Genomic DNA, 20,005 nt, shown 5'->3' with positions numbered 1-20,005 from the left:
CTCCTGTCAGAATTTCTAAAAGTGTCAATTTGTATATAAAGTTCTTCAAAGAAAATTCAAACCAAGTCAAATGGCTGCTGAAGAGATTCATTTTGGTCTCAGCCTCGTTTTTGAACACTGCAAAAATCAACACAGATCTTCAATACCATTGAAAACTAGATTTGTAATTTTTCCACTTGCTCTTCTTTTATATTAGGCACCATTTCTTATTGGGTGCGAGTGAGATTTTACTGACTGGCTCCGGAGAGTTATATGATGTTAGTCTTGGGTGACATTCCCTGTTGGCGACAGTGCAGGCGATCTCTACTTGGGAGCATCACGTAACATCCTTGCCAAAATTGGGGACAGGTGGAACGCTGTGTTCACCTTCTCCACAGCACGGCGTGTTAGTTGGTCCCCAACGACCAGCCCGTTTACATGTGAGCAGGAATCCTCAGCACTGGTGGCCAACTGAGAAACAACTGCTGCATGTTTGAGATTTCTGCAAGTGTCCGTAATGACAAATCGTACTGAAGGCTTGTCTGCTGTGTGCTCAGCGTTCTGTCCATCCCCAGCTGGCAGAAGCTTGCAGCATCTGTTTGATGTCAGCAATACCATGGCCTCCCTCAAGGAACCTCTGAAAGCCACTTCCTGAAGGTGTCAGCCGTGGCTCAGTGGTAGCAGTATTGCCTCTGACACAGAAGACTTCAATCAAGCCCTACTCCTCAGATTGAAGGGAACAATTTAAGTTGACCCTCCAGAGCAGTACTGTAGGGGAGCTGCTGCTTTCAGATGAGATGTTGGGCTGGATTGTACCCTCCCCCGCCAACACGTTTGAAGATGGGTGACCACGTAAAATCCAGGGGTGGCCTTGCTGCTGCCTAGCGACCCAACCCCCCTAAAAAAAAGCTGTCTGCAATTTTACAAGATCAGAGAAGAATTGGGGGGCCTTGGGCCTATTCCGAGCTTTCCATGGCCAATTAATGAAATGAAATGAAAATCGCTTATTGTCACAAGTAGGCTTCAAATGAAGTCACTGTGAAAAGCCCCGAGTCGCCACATTCCAGCACCTGTTCGGGGAGGCTGGTACGGGAATTGAACCGTGCTGCTAGCCTGCCTTGGTCTGCTTTAAAAGCCAGCTCTTTAGCCCTGTGCTAAACCAGCCCCTTTATCAATCAAACATTTAGCGCCCACCCTCTCTGAAAACACCATGAAAAGAGATTGTTTATCACAGAGATGTATGTGAGCCTTGCCATGGACAAAATGTTCCCGTGCAGTACAAATATGACTGTACCTCAAAAGTATTTCAAAGGCTGTGGAACACTTTGGGAAATCCAATGGTCATGAAAGTTGTTAACGCACCTCATTTACTTCAGAATATTGCAGCCAAAGGCAACCCTGACTTATATGAAAACAAATTAAGGGACAGGAGTGAGGGGAATGGGGCTGGTTGGGGGTGACGGTGAGCAATATTCTAAACCTCCTGAAAGGTATCAAGCCTAAATGTGAGATTTGTAGAGCATACGTTAATGGGAAACCTGCAGGATTTGTTTCAAATTGCTTTGCACCAATTAGTTCCCATTGCTGTTGAATATGAATGCGGGCCTTTAGCCGCTGGTACACATCTCCTGGCAAAACAAACATCAGCTTGAATAAAGGTGTGGTAGTTTCACGAAAAAGGAAATCTCGGTCATCAAAAGGCTGCTTCAAATACTTTTTTTCCCCACTTCCTCATAAGATTTCAATCAGGCAGACATTTGTGCAAGCAAACAAATTTTAACGCACAACACTGGTAAGCACCTATCAGGGCGAGGGGGGGGAGTTCCTTCCAATTTTAATTCCTTTAAATTTAAAACGTAACACACCCCCTACTCTCACATCCCCTCAATCACTTCTGTTGACAAAACACTGTCTATCCAGCTCCCTGCCGAAGCTGACCTCCACCGCATAGCAGTCACCACTCATTCCGTAGAGCTAAACAACCCATTCTACTTCTCTTTCCGCATTTTCCAAATGAGGTTTTTAAGTCTTGTTTCGCTTCTGGATAGGAGATTCCACGGGGGGTGGGGGGGGGGGGGGGGGGGAGTCGTTCTCTTTGCGTGACTGCTCCCTGAAAGCTGCAGGAAGTGATCGGAGCGGGTTCCTGCCATGCTGGTGTAGGCAGGAGGAAGCGTTTGATTGCGCTGGGCCAGCTTCACAGCCGTCTGGCATTGTTTTCTCTCAATGTTTCGAGGTCAGAGTGAAATACAGGCCTTTGGGGAGATTCGTTTTACAAGACAAATTCTTTATCTTTTTGTAACACAAAGATAGAGGGGCTTCAGGCTCGGAAGAGGGTTATTTTTGGCACCACTCTGAAGGTTTTGATATTCGGGAAATATGTCATTGTTGCATTGTGCCCATGTTTGATCTATAAATACCAAAAAAAAGAAACGATACACTAATTTGATCCCTTGCACCACATCCTTCTCTGGCCTATTCTGCAGGAAAAAAAAGAATTTTATGAAGGTCTGTTTTTATAAGAACATATTCCCAAAAGCCTTAGATACGAAGTAACTTCATTTTAAATTAATAGATTATGTGAATACAGTTTAAATATATCCAGCATTAGAGCATCATTGGTGAGTAGCAATGACCAAAAAGTTTTGAGCAGGGATGTGAAGTAGAGAACTAAAACTAATACTGCACTCTAGTCATAGAATCACTGCAGTGCAGAAGGAGGCCATTCGGCCCATCGAGCCCAAACCGACCCTTTGAAAGACCACCCTACCAAGGCCCAGTCCCCCGCCCTATTCCTGCAACCCCACCCTAAGGGGAAATTTAGCACGGCCAATCCACCTAACCTGCACATCTTTGGACCGTGGGAGGAAACCGGAGCACCCGGAGGAAACCCACGCAGACACGGGGAGAACGTGCAGACTCCGCACAGACAGTCACCCGAGGTCAGAATCGAACCTGGGTCCCTGGCGCTGTGAGGCAGCAGTGCTAACCACTGTGCTACCGTGCCACCCGTGTTTTGTTTCAAAGGGGCTGGTCAGCAAAACTATTTTATTGTAAAAAACCTTTTTACTCAGCAAACCCTTCAGGATATAGTGAATGGAGCTAAAATGATCTCAGAGTTCTCATCTGCATTTACAAATTTGCCTCAAAGGCCCCACCGTGTCTCTGAAACCTGCCACTGGCCTCCATGTTGCCTGCAACCTCTCAGCACTGAAGCTGGACAGTTGTCCCTTCCCTTTAGGGCTTGCACACTGGATTTGCTTCTTAAACTCTCTGCAGCTGTTTTCCCTGCTATCACAATTGTACTGAAATCTTACATTTTCAACCCTCTCTTTAAGACCTCCCTGAATCCTTGGCCAGTGTTCATTATTCACCCCTCGTCCCAATGTTCTCTGGAATTATATATACTACACAAATACAATTCAGCGGCGCTTTATAGCCTTCTGGACTCAACACTAAATTCAACAATTTACCGGCCCCCCAGCCCCCCCATCAGACACTCCCATAGCCCCCCATCAGGCCTCCTCCATCAGAGACCCCCAACAGAGACTCCCACCCCATCAGAGACCCCTGACAGAAAGCTGAAGCGTAGTCCAGGCAGTAGGGGTAAAACTCACTGCTTTTTTCACTTACCCTTTCTAAACATCTGCTGCCTCAGACAGGAGTGTTCAAGGCAGCAGCAGTTACAAGTGTCAGAGGCTTCCTTGAAAGCCCAGAGCACATCAAAGAGCTTTAAATCTCTTGACAACCTTTGAAATGGAGATGTTCCATTAAATCTCACACAGCAACACTTTGTATTAGCCGGTGATCGACAGTTTTATTACTCCAGAGCCAGCTGCTTGGTAGATTGTTTATTGATCTTTCCCTTCACGCATTGAATGCATCTCTATTACCTTGCTTTGATGCGAACCACAAAGTTTATAAATACTCTTGCTATGATTGACAGGTCCTCACCATATCAGAAACAGTCAAGTGCTTTGTCTTCCTCTTTTCATTGCGTAAAGCACCTAGCTGCTTTTGATGTGGTGAGGACCTGTCAATCATAGCAAGAGTGTTTATAAACATTGTGATTAACATCAACACAGGGTAATGAAGATGCATTCAAGCATGAAGGGGAAGCTCAAAATGGCAGCATGGAAAAGGAGAGGGAATAACTCCTGGGCACAGCCCCTTGCGCCAGCAAAGACTAGGAGCGATTCTACTCTGGCGACAGTAATTACTCTCCAGAATGGAGAATCCAGTACTTGGTCTTTGCACATTTGAGCTTACTCTTGCTTTTCTCTTGTTTTTGCTTTTAGGTGGCGACTGTCCTTCAACTTGCCACTCACACCTCAAGACACATAGTTTTGTTTCATTGCTTGTCCCATTGGGGTGGAGCCCCACCACCTCTTTGATGTCTCCTGTCTGCCATCCGATCACAGACCTTCCTTTTCCTGCTGTTTCCACCCTATGCCACTTCACCTGCTTAAAACCTATTACATTTCTAACTTTTCCACTTCTGATGAAAGGCTATTGACCTGAAACGTTAACTGTTTCTCTCCGTGCAGATGCTGAGTATTTGCAGCATTTTCTGCTTTAAGTTCACATTTCCAGCATCCAGAGTATTTTGCTTTTGTGCAAGTTGTTATTATTTGGCTATACTTTAGTTGCACAGATACTCCAACTGAATAAACGTGTTTTAACATATATGCAATTATTTTATTGATGCTGTATGAAAGAGTTTGCATTTATTTATGGTGTTTCACGAGCAATGAAGCATTTTTCAAGTGTAATAATGTGGGAAATACATTAGCCAATTTGTGCACAGTAAGACTCCACAAATATCAATGAACTAAGTGAGCTGAGAATCCGTTTTAAGCATTGTTGAGGGGTAAATGTTGGTCAGGGCATTGGGGCGCTCTCTTATTTATCTTTGAGCAATGTGTGTGGACATTCTACCTTCGCCTGAGATAACAGACTGGGCTACAGTTTTCCTTTTCCATGTGTAAAATGGCTCATCCAGCAGAACAGCACTCTCTCAGCCCTGCACTGAAGCGCCAACCTTGGTTATGCAATCACATCTCCAAAATTGGACTTTTGCCTATGGCTGCCCGCCTCAAGGACAAGAATGCTGCCACTGAGACAAAGCTGACAACTAACAGTTTTGTAATCAAGTAATTGCCCAATTGGTTTAAAAGTATCATCATAAATATTACCTTCAGCTGAAATAGGATATTTAGTTAGGAGCTGCATTTGATAGAATTAGAACAACGTAGTACAGAGTAAACCGTAACATTTCACAAATCAGCTCTTGTTGTCCCAAAAAATGAACAGTTAAGTGTACCCTTACACTACAATTGAAAAATGCAAATAGAACATTCCTCTTAGTGTTAAACCAGATGTGTAAAGTTCCCGAATTTCAGATATTTGGTGTCCACTCCTTTAGGAATTAATTCCAGTTTAAGGCAATACTTTTTCTCCTTTTCTCATCAAATGTTCAACTCTGCCTTCCTACAAGGTGTGGACTACTTGGGACTCCCATGGATTCTGAGTATCACCTGGGGGCCTGGGCAATGGCCGTGAATTATGCTGGAGTCACGCTGGTGAGTGTTGACAGGCAATTGTCATGTGAGAGTACCTTTAAGAAATGGGTGTTTGAGAAATGTACCTTTAAGAAATGGGTGTTTATCTGTGATGTTAGAGTGTGGGTGGAGCTGGGCTGTCTGTCAGCTTTTTACTTTATTTTAGGCTGTTTGCTGCAGGGTGTGTTTTACTTTCGTTTTCAATGTTGGAGCTGAAGCCAGACAAAGGTGTACTGTTGATCTCTCTGCCATTAAAAGACTATCTTTTGATCATTTGGTGAATTCAGAATTATAAATGTTCTCAGCAGTAAATGTAAACCTAATGTGCTTCTGTTAAAAGGTGTTTCTTTTGTCTTCTGGATGTTGTTTGGGAAGTTATTAAGGATTACTTAGTGTTGTATTCTTTGGGGGTTGTATTTGAATTGATGTTTGCTAAGATGTTCACTGTATGTTTTTAAAAAGTTAACGTGAGTTCATAGAATAAACATTGTTTTGCTTTAAAAAATACTTTTCCATTTCTGCTGTATCACACCTGTAGAATGGGCTGTGTGCTCCCCATAGCACAATCTATTAAAAGTTGTGGGTCAGGTGAACACCATGATACACATTGGGGTTCTCTAAACCCTGGCCCATAACAAATTGGGGGCTCGAGGGGGATAAAAGTCTATCTATTGGATTGGCTTAGTGAACGTAAAGACAGTGAGGGGTGAGCATATTGTGGTTGCTTTTCAGGTGTGGTATTTTAGTTTAAGTAGGGAATGTGTTGTGGACAATGGCTCTTTCAGAGGCTCAGAAGTTTTTGGGGGTGGAGACGGTCACACGCAGTACCTTACGGACAGAGACTAAAAGCAGACTGTTAGATCTGGCAAATGCATTACTGTTAACATTACCTGACATAATGCGAAAAGACAAGGTAATTATGGCTAAGCATTTAAAGTTACCTGAGATACAGTTTGACTCATTGGAAATGGCAAAAATTAAGTTGCAAATTAAACAAATGGAACATGAGAAAGAATTAAAGCAGCTAGAATACAAAAGAGAGAGGAAAAAGAAAGAGAGGGAGAAAGAGAGAGAGAGGAAAAAGAAAGAGAAGGAGAAAGAGAGAGAGAGGAAAAAGAGAGCGAAGAAAGGAAAACAGAAAGAATAGCCCTAGAAGAACAAAAAGAAAGAGAAAGGGAGATACAGATCAGGGAAAAAGATAAAGAGAGAGAGTTTGAATTTCAGAAAATGGCCATGAAACATGACAGTCAGTTAAAATTGGCAGACGTAAAGGGAAACGTACAGTTGGTTGATAGTGATGAGGATAGTGAGAAAGAGCGTCATAGTCGAAGGCTTGGTGGGAATCTATTTAAATATGTCCAAGCATTGCCAAGGTTTAACGAGAAGGAGGTAGAAGCCTTTTTCATTTCACTTGAGAAGGTAGCTAACCAAATTAAATGGCCACAGGTCATGTGGGTATTACTGATTCAAATAAAGCTGGTAGGTAGGGCGAGTGAAGTGTTTGCATCACTACCAGAGGAGGTATCTGGGACGTATGACGAGGTGAAAAAATCCATCTTAGGTACATATGAACTAGTGCCTGAAGCCTACAGACAAAGGTTTAGAAATTTAAGGAAAGAATTTGGTCAAACATACATGGAGTTTGAAAGGCTCAAACAAAGTAATTTTGATAGGTGGATAAGGGCTTTGAAAATAGACCAAACATATGAAGCACTCAGAGAAATTATACTTTTGGGGGAGTTTAAAAATTCAATTCCTGATGTAGTGAGAACTCATGTGGAAGAGCAGAGGGTTAAAACTGCGAGATTAGCAGCAGAAATGGCAGATGATTATGAATTAGTTCATAAATCAAAGCTTGGTTTCCAACATCAGTTGCAGCCTGTGAGGGTTAGAAACTGGGGACATGAGAAATACTCAAGTGGTAAAGGTAAAGGTGATCTGATGGGAGAAAATAAGGAGAGTGTATCTCAGATTTAAAAAGAAATCCAGGAGGGTGGAAAAGAAATGAAAAGTTTCAAATGTTTTCACTGAAATAATCTAGGCCATGTAAAGTCACAGTGTTGGTGGTTGAAGAAAAGCACTGGGAAGGCTGATGTGGTAAAATAGGATAAGACAGTAGGGTTTGTTAAAGTGGTAAAGGAAAGCCCAAATGAAGCGAAGGAGGTGCAAAAGATTGTACAGCCTGATCAAAAAGTGATTGATAAGGAAGTGCCAGATCTCTTTAAAGAATTTACCTCTGTGGGTAAAGTTTATTCATGTGTATCAGGAGGAGCAGGTAAAGAAGTCACAATTTTAAGAGATATGGGAGCTAGTCAATCTTCAATGGTAAGAGATGAGGAGTTATGTAGTTTGGGAAGAATGTTGCCAGAAAAGGTGGTAATATGTGGAATTCAGGGTGAGAGGATTAGTGTTCCATTATATAAGGTAAGGTTGGAAAGTCCAGTGACGAGTGGTGAAGTGGTAGTAGGAGTAATAGAGAAACTATCTTGTCCAGGAATACAGTTTATCTTGGGTAATGTTATAGCTGGATCGCAGGGGGGAGTGATGCCGACTGTGGTGGATAAGCCGTGGAAAATCAGACAACTGAAGTGTTAAAGGACGAATATCCTGGGATTTTTCCGGATTGTGTAGTAACAAGGTCGCAAAGTCACAGGTTAAGACAAGAGGAGAAATCAAAGAGTGAAGATGAAGTTGAAGTACAATTATCAGAAACAATTTTTGATCAGATGGTTGAAAAAGAACAAGAACAGGTGGAGGATGAGGTGGATATTTTTAGTTCAGGAAAATTGGCGGAGTTACAACAGAAAGATGTAGAAATAAAACGGATGTATTAGAAAGCATACATGGAAGAGGAAACTGAGTGTATACCAGCGTGTTATTACCGTAAAAGTGATGTCTTGATGAGAAAATGGAAACCTTTACATATGCAGGCAGATGAAAAGTGGGCAGAAGTTCATCAAGTTATATTGCCGGCAGGGTATAGAAAGGAGGTGTTTCGAGTTGCACATGAGGTACCAGTGGGAGGTCATTTGGGAATAAGGAAAACTCAAGCTAAAATACAAAAATATTTTTATTGGCCTGGACTACATATAGATGCAGTTAAATTTTGTCAATCATGTCACACATGTCAAGTGATGGGGAAACCTCAAGCAGTGATAAAACCAGCACACTTAATACCCATTCCAGCATTTGAGGAACCTTTTACAAGGGTCCTAATTGATTGCGTAGGACCACTTCCTAAAACAAAAAGTGGGAATCAATATCTTTTGACTATAATGAATGTGTCTACTATGTTTCCAGAGGCCATTCCAGTATGTAATATTACAGCTAAAAAGATTGTGGAGGTGTTACTTTAATTCTTCACTAGATTATGGACTACCCACAGAAATACAATTGGATCAAGGATCAAATTTTACCTCAAGGTTATTCAAAGAAATTATGGATAGCTTAGGAATAAAACAATTTAAATCAAATGCCATCCAGAATCGCAGGGAGCGTTAGAAAGGTGGCATCAGACCTTAAAGACAATGTTGAGGGCGTATTGTCAAGATTATCCAGAGGATTGGGATAAAGGAATTCTATTTGTACTGTTTGCAATTAGGGAAGCACCTAATGAGTCAACCAAATTTAGTCCCTTTGAACGAATTCTTGGTCATGAGGTAAGAGGACCACTTAAATTGATAAAGAAAAAATTGGTGAGTGAGAAATCGGAAATTACATTATTGGATTACCTTTCAGATTTTCGGGAACGAGTAAATAGAGCAGGTGAATTGGCTAGACAACATTTAAAAGTTGCACAAAATGTGATGAAACAGGTAGTGAACAAGAAATCCAAAGTTCGTCGTTTTGCCTGTGGAGATAAAGTTTTAGTGTTGTTACCAGTGTTAGGTGAACCTTTAAAAGCTAGATTTTGTCGACCTTATCAGATTGAAAGGAAATTAAGTGAGGTGAATTAAGTGGTAAATACACCAGATAGAAGGAAGACCCACCGAGTGTGTCATGTGAATATGCTTAAAAGGTACTTTGAAAGGGAAGGAGAGATAAAGGAGGAGGTTTTAATGATTCTAACTCAAAGTGACAAACCAAATCCAGATGACTGTCAATTTGATATACCACAAATTAAATTGGAAAATGAGGATGTCCTTAAAAATTGGGATAAATTGTTGAGTTACCTTCCAGAGGAAAAATGAACTGACCTGAAAGAGTTATTGATATCACATGGGCAAGTTTGTGGAGATAAATTGGGAAGAACTAAAATGGCTAGACATGATGTAGATGTGGGAAATGCTGTTCCAATCAAACAACATCCATACAGACTTAACCCTTTAAAATTGGCACAGGTTAACAAAGAGATTGAGAGTATGCTTAAAAATGGCATAATTGAAGTGGGTTGCAGCCAATGGAGCTCACCCATGGTGATGGTACCTAAACCAGATGGTACCCAAAGGTTGTGTGTGGACTATAGAAAGGTTAATGCAGTTACAAGAACAGACTCTTATCCTATCCCACGTTTGGAGAATTGCATTGAGAAAGTGGGACAATCAGCTTTTATTTCCAAACTGGATTTACTTAAAGGTTACTGGCAGGTACCTTTATCCGAAAGAGCGAAGGAGATTTCAGCTTTTGTGACTCCAGGTGGTATATACCAATTCAAAGTTATGCCATTTGGCATGAAAAATGCCCCAGCCACATTTCAACAGTTAACTAACAAAGTCGTTTCAGGATTACCCAATTGTGCGGTATACATCGACGATCTGGTAATTTTCAGCCAGATATGGAAAGAACATTTAAAACATCTGATGGAGTTATTCGATCGACTTCAGGAGACGGGTCTGGTGATAAACCTGGCCAAAAGTGAATTTGGAAAAGCCCAAGTCACTTTCCTTGGCCATACAATTGGACAGGGTCGAATGGTCACACGGGATGTGAAACCAACAGTTGTTGAGGAGTTTCCGATACCCTCAAGATGAAGGAAAATAATGCGATTTCTTGGCATGAGTGGATTTGATCGAATATTTGTGCAAATGTTTTGTAGCGTGATTGCTCCACTGATGGACTTGCTGAAGACATGTCGAAGATTTTAGTGGACAGCGGACTTTCAACAGGCATTTGACTGCCTGAAAGCTGTGATAACCAATGCTCCTCTGTTGGAGAATTACAAGGGACTCTGTGATCAGATCAAACTAAAGTAACTGACTTTAAAGAGAAATGCCGAGGTGTAGAGAAATGGACAGATTGTGCAGAGACCTTCTTGTTCAAAGAAACTGTCAATCGAGAAGGATTTCAGTTGGAGGAAGAAGAACAAAAAAAAATGGACGATATTATTATACCTGTTTGCGTGTGTTGTTTTTTGAAACTGTGTGCATTTCTTAAAAGATAGTGAAAATGTGAAAAATGAAACCATCTTAAAGTTGATGGTTTATTTTTTTTCTTGGGGGAAGGTGTCATGTGAGAGTACCTTTAGGAAATGGGTGTTTAAGACATGTACCTTGAAGAAATGGGTGTTTATCAGTGATGTTAAGAGTGTGGGTGGAGCTGGGCTGTCTGTCAGCTTTTTTACTTTCCTTTTAGGCTGTTTGCTGCAGGGTGTGTTTTACTTTCGTTTTCAGTGTTGGAGCTGAAGCCAGATAGAGCAGGTGTACTGTTGATCTCTCTGCCATGAAAAGACTATCTCTTGATCATTTGGTGAATTCAGAATTATAAATGTTCTCAGTAGTGAATGTAAACCTAATGTGCTTCTGTTAAAAGGTGTTTCTTGGAGACTTCCGGTAGTGGCCATGACCTGCTAGGTCACGCGAACGACAGCTCCCGCCGGGATTGGTGTTTCAGGCCGCTAAAGGAGTGGCAGCGGCAATTAACAGGCGGGACCGGCGTGGGAAAGCCCCCCCCCCCCCCCCCCCCCCCATTGGTGCATGGAGAGGACCAGGAGCGGAGCCGGCAGACGCGCGAACCCGGGGAAGTAGGTCGAGAAGGTCCGGGAGGACAAAATGGCGACCGGAGAAGATCGGGAGGTGTGGGCCCAGTGGGCCAGAGAACAGCAGGAGCTCCTTAAAAACTGTTTTATGGAGCTGAAAACGGAAGTTCTGGCCTCCATGGAGAGAATTGTAGTGACCCAGAAGGCACAGGAGAAGGAGATCAAGGAGGTGAGGAGGAAAGTGGCAGAGAACGAGGACAAGATCCTGGGCCTGGCGGTGAAAGTGGAGGCGCACGAGGCGCTCCATAAGAGATGGCAGGAGAGGCTGGATAACCTTGAGTGCAGATCTCGGAGCCACAATCTGCGGATCCTGGGCCTTCCTGAAGGAGCGGAGGGGACGGACGTGAGCACGTATGTGGCCACATGGTTGGGGACACTGATGGGAGCGGGGGCCTTCCCGCGGCCCTTGGAGCTGGATGGGGTGCACAAGGTTCTCGCCAGAAAGCCAAGGGTAAACGAGCCACCGAAGGCGATGGTGACACGGTTTCAGCGCTTGGCAGACCGAGAGCGAGTCCTGCGGTGGGTGAAGAAAGAGCGGAGCAGTAATGGGAGAATGGCGAGATCCGAATTTACCAGGACCTGGGAGCTGAGCTGGCGAGGAGGCATGTAGGTTTTAACCGGGCGAACGCTGTCCTCCACGGGAAAGGGGTGAAGTTTGGGCTCCTGCACCCGGCGAGACTGTGGGTAACATACCAGGACAGGCACCACTATTTTGATACCCCAGATGAGGTGTGGTCGTTCATCAGGCAGGAGAAGCTGGACTTGAACAAGGGACTGTTATATGGGGGTGAAATGTGCGGGTGGGGAGGGACCGAGGGGAGGATGGCGGGTAAAGCATATGTTTATGGGCATGTCTGCCCGAGTTTGGTTGGGGGTTTTGTTGTTTGATTTTCTTGTTTTCCAGGTGTTTTGTTTTCCAGGTTGTGGTAGTACCAGGTATTGCGGCACCCAAGAGGCTGATGACCATTGGTCAGACCCAGGAGTCTACCATTGGCTGTTGTATGTAGCTCCGCCCTGACAGGCGGGGTATAAGAAACGGTGCCGTCCCAGCAGCCTTCACTTTCTGTATCGAAGCTGCTGGGGAAGAGTTCTAGCAGATTAAAGCCTTCAGTTATGAAATCACTTCGCCTTGAGTGTAATTGATGTGCATCACAGGTGTTCAGTGCTAGGGGGTGGGAAACGCCCGGGTCGGACTGTCCGGCGCACGGGGAGGTCCCAGATGGCGCTTGCCCCTCTACCCTGCGGGGAAGGGCGTGTAGGGTGGCCCGAAGGAAGCAACAAGTTAAGGGTGGATATACAGAGGCGGGAGGGGCCGGGGTCAGCATGGGTGAGCTGACTCACGGAAACACAATGGGGGGGGAAACCCTGAGCTAAGCGGATGCTTGGCATGGGGGGGGGGGGGTGCGGGGTGCTGCTTTGCTGACTGAAGGGGAGCCAGGTGAGGGGTATGGATGGTGAGTCGGGCTGGGGGGGCCGCCGAGGGGAGAGCTGGAGGAGGGAGGCGGGGGCACGCGGTTGGCCGAAAAAGGGAGATGGCTAGTCGGCGGGATGGGGATGCGACCAGGCTGATCACGTGGAACGTGTGGGGCCTGAATGGGCCGGTCAAGCGATCCCGCGTGTTCTCGCATTTGAAGGGGTTGAAGGCGGACGTGGCCATGTTGCATGAGACGCACTTAAAGCCCGCGGACCAGACGAGGCTGAGGAAAGGATGGGTGGGACAGGTGTTTCACTCGGGGTTAGACTCAAAGACCAGAGGAGTGGCTATTTTGGTCAGTAAACGAGTGGCGTTTGAGGCGGGGAGCATCGTGGCGGATAAGGGGGGCAGGTATATAATGGTGAGTGACAAGTTGCAGGGGGCCCCGGTGGTGTTAGTGAATGTATATGCCCCAAACTGGGACGATGCGGACTTTATGAGGCGCGTGTTGGGTAGAATCTCGGATTTGGAGATAAGTCACCTGATTATGGGAGGGGACTTTAATATGGTCTTGGATCCGAGCTTGGATCGTTCCAAGTTCAGAACAGGAAAGAGGCCGGCGGCGGCCAGGGCCTTGTGGGAGTTCATGGGCCAGATTGGGGGAGTGGACCCCTGGAGGTTATCGCGGCCAAGGACGAAGGAGTTTTCCTTTTTCTCCCATGTTCATCGAGTCTATTCGAGATTAGGCTTCTTTGTGTTGAGTAGGGTGTTAATCCCGAGGGTGGAGGGGGTAGAATACTCGGCCATTGCGGTCTCGGACCATGCCCCGCACTGGGTGGACCTGCGACTGGGGGCGAAACGGGGTCAGCGCCCTCTCTGGCGACTGGATGTGGGGCTGCTGGCGGACGAAGAGGTGTGTGGGCGGATAAGGAGGAGTATTGAGAATTATGTGGGAGCGAATGACACAGGAGAGGTGATGGTGGCAGTGGTTTGGGAGGCTCTGAAGGCAGTCATTAGGGGAGAGTTAATCTCCATTAGGTCCCATAGAGAGAAGGAGAGGGCGGAGAGGGAGAGACTGGTGGGAGAGATACTCAGGGTAGATAGGAGGTACGCGGAGGCCCCAGAGGGGGGGAAATTACAGGCGGAGTTTGACTTGCTGTCCACGGAGAAGGCGGAGGCGCAGCTGAGGAAAGCGAAGGGGACAGTTTATGAGTATGGGGAGAAGGCGAGTAGGATGCTGGCGCACCAGCTGCGCAGGAGGGAGGCGGCCAGAGAGATTGGGGGGAGTGCGGGATAGGGAAGGCAACATGGTGCTGAGCCCAGAGAGGGTCAATGAAGTCTTCAGGGAGTTCTACGGAAGGTTATATGAGTCGGAATCCCCCAGGGAGGGGGAAGGGATGAGGCGGTTCATGGACCGGTTGAGGTTCCCAAGGGTGGAAGCAGAGCGGGTGGAGGGACTGGGGGCCCCGATTGGGTTAGAGGAGGTAGTCAGAGGGCTGGCAGGCATGCAGACGGGCAAGGCCCCGGGCCCAGACGGCTTCCCTGCAGAGTTTTATAAGAAGTTCTCGGAGCTGTTGAGCCCACTCCTGATGAGAACCTTGAGTGAGGCAAAGGAGAAAGGGACCCTCCCTCCGACAATGTCGCAGGCATTGATCTCGCTTATCCTGACCTACACGCCGATATCGCTCCTGAACGTGGATGCCAAGCTGTTGGCAAAAAGTCTGGCCACCAGAATAGAGGACTGTGTCCCGGGAGTGATTGGGGAGGACCAGACGGGGTTTGTTAAGGGCAGGCAGCTGAACGCGAATGTGAGGAGGCTCCTGAATATTATCATGATGCCCTCAGAGTGGGGGGGGGGGGGGGTTGCGATGGACGCGGAGAAGACCTTTGACAGGGTGGAGTGGGAGTATCTGTGGGAGGCACTAGGCAGGTTTGGATTTGGGGAGGGATTTATAGGGTGGGTCAAGCTGCTGTATCAGGCCGCTGTAGCGAGTGTGTCCACAAACCGGAATATTTCAGGCTGCACCGGGGGACGAGACAGGGGTGTCCCCTGTCCCCGTTGCTGTTTGCCCTGGCAATTGAGCCGTTGGCCATTGCGCTCAGGACTTCGGGGGATTGGAGGGGGCTGGTGCGCGGAGGGGAGGAGTACCGGGTCTCCCTCTAAGCGGATAACCTGCTGTTGTATATTTCGGACCCGTTAGAGGGGATGGGGGAGGTCAGGTGGATCCTGGGAGACTTCGGGAGGTTCTTGGGGTATAAGTCGAACGTGGGGAAGAGTGACCTGTTCATGGTCCACGGTAGGGGCCAGGAGGAGAGACTGAGGGAGTTCTCGATCAGGATAGTGGAGAGGAGCTTTCAGTACTTGGGGATACAAGTGGCCAGGAACTGGGATGCCCTGCACAGGCTCAACTTAGCCTGGCTAGTGGAGCAGATGGAGGGAGAGTTTAAAAGGTGGGATATGCTCCCGCTTTCCTTGGCCGGACGGGTGCAGACTGTGAAGGTGACGGTTCTCTCCAGGTTCCTCTTCGTATTTCAGTGCCTCCCCATTTTCATCCCCAAGTCCTTCATTAAGCGGGTGAATAGGATTGTGACGGAATTTGTGTGGGCGAATAAAACCCCGCGAGTCAAAAGGATATTCTTGGAGCGTAGCCAATGTGGCCACGATCAGGAAATGGATGATGGAGGAGGGGGCGGCGTGGGGGCGGTTGAAGATGGCGTTGAGGCACCAGTCTAGGGGCACTTGTTACAGCTTCGCTGCCGTTCTCGCCGGCACGATACACCACTAGTCCGGTGGTGACGGCGGCACTGAGGATCTGGGGGGGGGGGGGGGGGGGGGGCAGTGGAGGAGACACAGGGGAGAGAAGGGGGCCTCGGTGTGGACCCCGATACGGAATAACCACAGATTTGCTCCAGGTAGGATGGATGGGGGGGTTCCAAGGCTGGTATAGGGCTGGTATTAGGAGGGTGGGGGACCTGTTTATAGGCGGGACTTTCCCTAGCATGCTGGCGCTGGAGGAGAAGTTCGGCCTGCCCCCGGGGAATGCGTTCAGGTACCTCCAGGTTCGGGACTTTCTTTGAAAACAAGTGGGGACGTTTCCGTTGCTGCCCCCGCATAGGATCCAGGATAGGGTGGTGTCTGGCATCTGGGTAGGGGAGGGGAAGGTGCCGGACATTTATCAGGAGCTGCAGGAGGTGGAGGAAGCCTCAGTAGATGAGTTGAGGGGCAAGTGGGAGGAGGAGCTGGGTGAGGAGCTGGATGAGGGCCTGTGGGCCGACGCCCTGGGCAGGGTGAACTCCTCCTCATCATGTGCCAGGCTCAGCTTAATTCAGTTTAAGATGGTGCATCGGGCGCACATAACGGCGGCAAGAATGAGTAAGTTTTTTGGGGTGGAGGACAGGTGCCCGAGATGTGCAGCGAGTCCGGCGAACCATGCCCATATGTTTTGGGCATGCCCGGCGCTTAAACAATTCTGGCAGGGGGTTGCAAGGGTGATGTCTAGGATTTGGGACACTCGGGTCCAACAGTATGTTTTAAAAAGGTTAACGTGAGTTCATAGAATAAACATTGTTTTGCTTTAAAAAATACTTTTCCATTTCTGCTGTACCACACCTGTAGAGTGGGCCGTATGCTCCCCATACCACAATCTATTAAAAGTTGTGGGTCAGGTGAACTCCATGATACACTTTGGGGTTCTCTAAACCCTGGCCCATAACACAATGTTCAAGCACAATTCAGGGGCGTCATTCTCCGACCCCCCTGCCGGGTTGGAGAATCGCCGGGGGCTGCCGTGAATCCCGCCCCCGCCGGTTGCCGAAGTCTCCGGTACCGGATATTCGGTGGGGGCGGGAATCAGGCCGCGCCGGTTGGCGGGCCCTCCCGCTGGATTCTCCGGCCCGAATGGGCCGAAGTCTCGCCGATAAATTGCCTGTCCCGCCGGCGTGGATTAAACCACCTTTTGAACGGCAGGACAAGGCGGCGTGGGCGGGCTCCGGGGTACTGGGGGGGGGGGGGGGGGGGGGGCGCGGGGCGATCTGGCCCCAGGGGGTGTCCCCACGGTGGCCTGGCCCGCGATCGGGGCCCAACGATCTGCTGGCGGGCCTGTGCCATGGGGGCATTCTTTTTCTTCCGCCTTCGCCACGGTCTCCACCATGGTGGAGGCGGAAGAGACTCCCTCCACTGCGCATGCGTGGGAAACTGTCAGCGGCCGCTGACGCTCCCGCTCATGCGCCGCCCGGGGATGTCATTTCCGCGCCAGCTGGCGGGGCAACAAAGGCCATTTCCGCCAGCTGGCGGGGCGGAAATTCCTCCGGCGTCGGCCTTGCCCCTCAATGTTGGGGCTCGGCCCCCAAAGATGCGGAGCATTCCGTTTTGGGCGCCAGTCGGCGGACATCGCGCCGTTTCGGGAGAATTTCGCCCCTGGTCTCACTCACATACTTTCACCAAAGTGGCAAATGGATAGTAAGAAACAGCAGGAAATGTGGCTGACATTCCCTTTTTTAAGTTCGGTGTGTTAAGGCCAATGACCGTGCCCCTATCACCATCCTAGCTCAGGCCATCTCACTCAGCACACACCAGAGATCTTGGGCTGGATTCTCTGTCGGCGGGATCCTCTGTTTCAGAGGCAGCGCATTCACGGTCACGGATTTCCCGACGGCGTGGGAGTGCCCACAATGGGAAACCTCATTGGCCGGCTGCCGGGATGGAGAATCCTGCTGCCGGCGGGGTGGGGGGCGTGCCGCACCAGAAAACGGGTGCAGCAGGACAGAGAACCCCGCCCCTTTTTGTTCAGTGCATGTCGCTGGCAGGGCCAGCATTTATTACTCAAGCCTAATTGCACTTTAACTAAGTGGCTGCTGGGTCATTTCAGAGGGCATTTAAGAGTTAATCATGTTACTTTGGATCTGGAGTCACATGTAGACCAGACCTGGTAAGGATGGAAGATTTCCTTCCCTAAAGTTTGTGAACCAGATGTGTTTTTACGACACTTGACAGTGGTTTCATGATCATCGTCGAGACTTAATTCCAGATTTTGTTTTGGCGAATTCAAATTTCACCATCTGCCGTAGTGGGATTCCAACCCAGGTCCAAAGAGATGTACCCCGGATCTCTGGATTAATAGTCCAGTGACAAGAGCACTACACCACTGCCTCCCAAAGATCAGTCCAGGAATGTCGGAAAAGATCTTTGGATGAGACCAAAATACTCTCTGCAAGTTTAGGTGGATGTAAAAGTTCCCCAATTTAATAAAAATATTGACTAGTTTTCCAGACAATGTTCCCCCTTAACCCATTTGATGTTTGTGTAACCTTGCTGTGCTCAAATTGGCTGTCACATCAGCGACTGCACATCAAAACTAATTCATTAGCTGTGACTGCTATGAATTTTCTTCAGGACATTCTGTGGTGCTGCATCAACATTATTGTTTGTCTTGGCGCTCTGCCTTGTCTAGTTACTCACTGGATAAACTTACGGAACAAATAATGGGTGTAAAAAACATTAAAGTGTCCAATCGGCCATGGTCATATTAAATAGCAGAGCAGGCTCGATGGGCTGAATGGCCTTCCCCTGTTCCTATGTTCCTAATTAGATCAATTTTTATTTTGAAACTTTATTCAACATCTGGAATTTCAAAAACCCATATTCTGTTGTCATCACACATGTTCTTCTATTTAAATATGTTTTGTGTGGGGGCGGGGAGCAAGGGGATTATCCAATCACAGGAACAATCAAAGCAAAAGATTAACAATAGATAGGAGGAACCTAAAATGGTTAATCAAAGAGCCAATGTTGCAGGCGCAGATGTTCAACAGAGTAAAGATGTATTAAGTTTGAGTAATTACCTTGACTGGTGCCTTCACAGTTTTGTTGCTGCTGTTCAAGTTCAGCCAGTTCACTCAGCAGAGCTATTCCATGCATCCCTGAGCAGGGGTAGTAAGTTGAGGTTGGAGGGCGTGAAGGTGCTATGGGGGCACTGGAAACCTCAGGTTCTAAAACAAAGAGCTCTCCCATGCTGAGGCCAGCTGCCACCAGGGCATTCATCCCTGCCATGCAGTCCAACCGCCACTTGAACACTTCATCCCTCTCTGAGGCATCATGGCTAATTTCTGAATCCTCGGCTTGATTCACCTGTTTGGCTTCTTCGACAATTTTGCATTCCTGGTTTAAGTCAGTCTCAGCTGCTGAACCCAAGTGGTCAGAGTTCCTTACATCCAATGTTTCATTGGTTACAGTTGTGGACTCACTGGTTGAGTGAGGTGACTTTGTCACTGAAATCTCTGGTCTTCCCTCTTCTCCTGTAAGTCCTCCGTCAGTGACAATTCCCTGAGAAGCAATCAAACGCGTTGAGCATTCCATGTTTTCTTTCATAGATGACTCAAGTTGCTCCACAGTTGAATTCTCTGCTCGCAATGCATTTGCTGTCTCCTTTTCTTCGGAGGTGCAGAGAACCTTGTGTGTGTTTTGCTCCACAACATCCAGGTGGTTGGGTGCAGTCCGTTTGTCGGTGGGGTTTGCCCCCTCCATCAACGTGGACTGAGTATCACAGTGAATTTTCGCACCGGGCGTAAAGGTTCTGGACTGCTCTGGTTCAGCGGCCGTGGTGACGGGTTGCATAGTTTTGGGGTCCGCAGGATCGGCAGAGTGCACAAGTGGAGTAGGGGAACTGTAGCCCATGGCGACGGCTGTGTATGTGTAACCAGGCGGGAGATCTGAAACAGAGAGCGAGAAAGGAGCATGTTTTAGCCAAGGCATTAACTCTCACTGTTCACCAGAATCTGAGATTATTCTACATGGTTTGACCAGCAGAGACAGTTTTCGGAAATCAAAGCTTCCTTTCAACCATGATGGGGGCAACTCCATTTTAAAGTTTTCAAACCTTTCTGAAACTCTCCATGGTGATTTCCTTTTTTGGGCGCATAATCCCGTTGTATAAAACAGGAAGTGTGCTATGTAGGGTCTACCAGGCAATGCAGTGGTTGAGTTCAGTCCATTTTAATGTAATCTCCTTTTCGCTCTGATAAATTGAACGTGCCTCACTGGACAAATCATTACTGAAAGCGACTGTAATCATAATGCCATGA

At 47.4% G+C, this 20,005-nt stretch overlaps 1 protein-coding gene across 5 annotated transcripts in view; it reads right to left on the bottom strand.

Annotated features, from left to right (window-relative positions):
- bahcc1b (BAH domain and coiled-coil containing 1b) overlaps positions 1–20,005 on the bottom strand; it is a 305,394-nt gene that overhangs the window by 125,727 nt on the left and 159,662 nt on the right. For all 5 annotated transcript variants that reach the window (XM_072483465.1, XM_072483467.1, XM_072483464.1 and 2 more), the window contains exon 11: positions 18,767–19,633. In XM_072483465.1, coding sequence (XP_072339566.1) covers positions 18,767–19,633 — 867 coding nt within the window. The remainder of the gene's footprint in view (positions 1–18,766; positions 19,634–20,005) is intronic.

The sequence above is a fragment of the Scyliorhinus torazame genome, chromosome 18 (genome assembly GCF_047496885.1).
Source record: "Scyliorhinus torazame isolate Kashiwa2021f chromosome 18, sScyTor2.1, whole genome shotgun sequence".
NCBI classification, from domain to species: domain Eukaryota; kingdom Metazoa; phylum Chordata; class Chondrichthyes; order Carcharhiniformes; family Scyliorhinidae; genus Scyliorhinus; species Scyliorhinus torazame.
The sequence above is the reverse complement of the archived record's forward strand: the minus strand, read 5'-3'. Positions and strand labels throughout refer to the sequence as shown.